This window comes from Mus caroli, chromosome 12 (genome assembly GCF_900094665.2).
Source record: "Mus caroli chromosome 12, CAROLI_EIJ_v1.1, whole genome shotgun sequence".
NCBI classification, from domain to species: domain Eukaryota; kingdom Metazoa; phylum Chordata; class Mammalia; order Rodentia; family Muridae; genus Mus; species Mus caroli.
The window spans coordinates 100527143-100530627 of record NC_034581.1 but is presented as its reverse complement, the minus strand read 5'-3'; the positions used below and the strand labels follow the sequence as shown (position 1 = coordinate 100530627).

Here is a 3485-nt window from a genome sequence, read left to right as displayed (position 1 = left end):
TAGCCCTGGCTGTCCTGGAACTCACTTTGTAGACCAGGCTGGCCTCCAACTCAGAAATCCACCTGCCTCTGCCTCCCGAGTGCTGGGATTAAAGGCATGCGCCACCACACCCGGCAACCTGAGGTATTCTTATTGAAGGGACTCCAGACTCGACAGAAGAAGTGGAGAAGCCAGGAGTTCTGACACCAGAAGTCCCCATGTGGCCCGTCCCAAGAATCTCACTCTCTCACCTCTGGTGACAGGCACTGGACAGAAACAGTAAACAGGGAATACCATTCCAAATGGGGTGAGGAACAAAACCCAAGGACAATTACAGAACAAGAGAGAGACTAAACTCAAACAACACACAGAATCCCCATGCTCAGAGCTGTTATAAAACAGCAATTCCTACCCACAAAGAGACGTAAGAGGCTATTACACCAGGAAAACAAGAATAAACTCAGTCTTCACTAGGTCATAGATGCAAGAAAGGCTCTTGGGCCTTGCCCATTCCTGCTCATCTACTGGCTACTGAGGAATTCTGGGAGAAGGGGAAGCACTGCCTTCAGCTGTGCACCTGTTGACCACACCAGGTTCCACCACGGCCCCAGACCTAAGGCCACACAGACTGCCCTGACTAAACCCAGTGCATACAGAGAAGAGGCATGAAGGTGAGAGAGTCCTCTGGAGGAATGAAGAAGGGGGGAGGGGTAGCATATGGTATTGAAAACTAAAACACAAAGAAAATCACTAATTCCCCTAAAATGTCACGGAGAAGTCACAAATGAGGGAGATGAGCTAGAAGTCCACAGATCGGTGTTATCATCAATAGAGTTAGACCAGCAAAAAGAAAAGCTACACAATGGAAAGGAGAAGAAAAGAGAAGCTGGATTCCAGCTCTCCCGGGTCTCAGGGAAGACACTCAGGGAGATGAAGAGGAGGCACCTGCACGCTTACAAAGATGATCTTCTCAAGTTCCAGGATGAGTGTCATGTCTTCAGCCGCGGTTCACCAAGCACCAAGCACCAAGCATATACGAGGTTTAAACTAAGAAAAAAACGCACATACTCTCTCACACATTCTATGGTGGAAGCAGAATGTGGGGATAAAATGAAAAGCAAGAGGCCTCAAACATAGGGGGGAAACCAGAAATCGAGTAACAAACAAAATTAACCAAACTGGAAGCCGAGAGACAGACAGCTCAGCAGTGACTCTGACCAAATCACTCTCAATGAAGCAAATAACACCGTTGGTGGAAACCGTGGATACATAAAGTTTACCACTTATAGCTCGCCTCAAAAGAAGGAACTTGAACACATACTCTAAAAGATGAATCCAAGAGAAAGGACAGAGCAATAATAAAAAAATAAGAAGAAAAATATAAGACTCAGGAACTCTAACCACTAAGAACACAGAGCACAGAGAAACACCAGGACACCTGCCCTCTTAACAACTTGAGAGATGGGCTATGGACGAAGACATCCCTCTTGTGAGAGAATGCATACGGAGTCTAATTAACTCTAAGTGTTCACACACAAAAGATAAAATAAATGTGTTAGAAAATCAGGGCAGGGATATTAGAGAGATGAAAACTCATAGCTTCCTTCTACCTAAAACCTGAAGAAGTGAGCCCAAAATAACCGTTTAGAAACATGTCTGCAACAAGCAAAAGTGGCCCTGTGACCCCCTTGACCCAGCTGCTGAAGCAGGATCCAGGAAAAACAGAGGCAAGCTTGGGAAGGGTGATGTGATCTCTTCACCCTGAGTCACACTACACTAGGAATACCTTTCTGTAAACCTTCACCAGTAACCCCAACCAGAAAGTGCTAGCAGGCAGTGGTGGCGCACGCCTTTACTCCCAGCACTCAGGAGGCAGAGGCAGGTGGAGTTTGAGGCCAGCCTGGTCTACAAAGTTCCAAGATAGCCATGGCTACACAGAGAAACCTTGTCTCCACAAACCAAAAAGAAAATAAATAAAAAGGAAGTACTGGCCAGGTAGCAAGGTGACTGTACATTTAAGATGCCTTTGAAAAAGAGACCCCCTCTACCTACCTAGGACAAGGCTGATGGCAGAAGAGTCACCGCCCCATCGACACCTAACCTCAGGTCACAGGTAAGGTCATTTCAGATACTGAACAACCTGCTCCTGGAAATACTCGCTGTCCCTAGTCTCCTATACACTCTCTGTCATCAGTCTGCCCTCCTTTATATAAATGCCCTCTTACCCATCAGCCCGCCTAGCTTCCTTGCTGAGCCTTAGCCTCGCTCCGTGAACTACCTCATGGTGGGATCAAAGGAAACCCGAAGCACCATTCAATAACCAGACCCACCTTTGAGGCTGGTCTTGTCTTCACACTTCCGTTCTCCACAGCACTAAAATCCAGTTTGCCATCGTCTTTACTTCCTATAGCTTTTAGTCCTTGTAAAAGGATGTCACGCAGGTTTTGATAGAGAGGTTTTTCGGTGTATTCCAGTAGTTTCACAGACTCCATGTACTTAGCGATCTCACCTAAAATAACAACACAATCATTTTACCACATTTAGTCACAAACCCAGTATGTCCAGCTCATTCCTAAGAAAACAGTCACAGCCAGTGCAAAACTACAAGTGTGCAACACGTTACAACAGAGCCGTGCTCAGTCAGAGCTAAGTCTGGGAAAGCTCGGGTAGGTAAAGTAAAACAACAGACTGAGTTACATTTCTGCAGCCCTAGAGGCAATGAGAGAACATAAGTTATACTTCCGACACACAACAAATGGATATATAAAAGGAATTCAGAACATAGTATGCCCGAGCTTCAGTGACCCTAGAAGTTAGCAGTCTTCTATGAGAGCATGCTATGAAGTGAGAAACCAAACTCCAAGAACAGTGAGGCAGGTCCAGAGGCAAGGCGCCTCTGGCATGAGAAGAAACTTCACTGACAGGACCGGCCCCACTCACTGGCATCTCCCTTGACACAGCGCCCACTGCTCCTTCACCATCAGTTAGTTTGCTGACATGCGGCCATCACCTCAGGCCCCAGCTCCTGCCCCTCGGTCTCCCTGGTCTGTTACTGAGAAGGCTGCCCTCCTCTAGCCCAAGCCTTCCTTCTATTCCACATGCAACACACGATAGATGTTCCCGCTCTCGCCAGAGCAGGAGCCATCCACACACTTACACAATCAGTAGCTTAACTACTCAAGTGCCACAGTGTGGCCAGGCACTATTCTCAACAGCTGAGGGGTCAAGGGGGAGGGTTAGCAAGCACCCACTATCTTAACCAGATAAATGGAATCTAAAACACCCAATATAATATGATCAAAACACACTACATAAAGGTATGAAGCATCCAGGAATGAGTAAGAATTTTATATTTTAAAAACATCTAGCCGGGAGTGGTGGCATACGCCTTTAATCCCAGCACTTGGGAGGCAGAGGCGGGTGGATTTCTGAGTTCGAGGCCAGCCTGGTCTACAGAGTTGAGTTCCAGGACACCCAGGGCTACACAGAGAAACCCTGTCTCAAAA

At 47.0% G+C, this 3485-nt stretch overlaps 1 protein-coding gene across 6 annotated transcripts in view; it reads right to left on the bottom strand.

The window, feature by feature from the left end:
* Positions 1-3485, bottom strand: part of Vrk1 (VRK serine/threonine kinase 1) — a 71756-nt gene that overhangs the window by 11793 nt on the left and 56478 nt on the right. For all 6 annotated transcript variants that reach the window (XM_021179035.2, XM_021179034.2, XM_021179037.2 and 3 more), the window contains exon 11: positions 2310-2488. In XM_021179035.2, coding sequence (XP_021034694.1) covers positions 2310-2488 — 179 coding nt within the window. The remainder of the gene's footprint in view (positions 1-2309; positions 2489-3485) is intronic.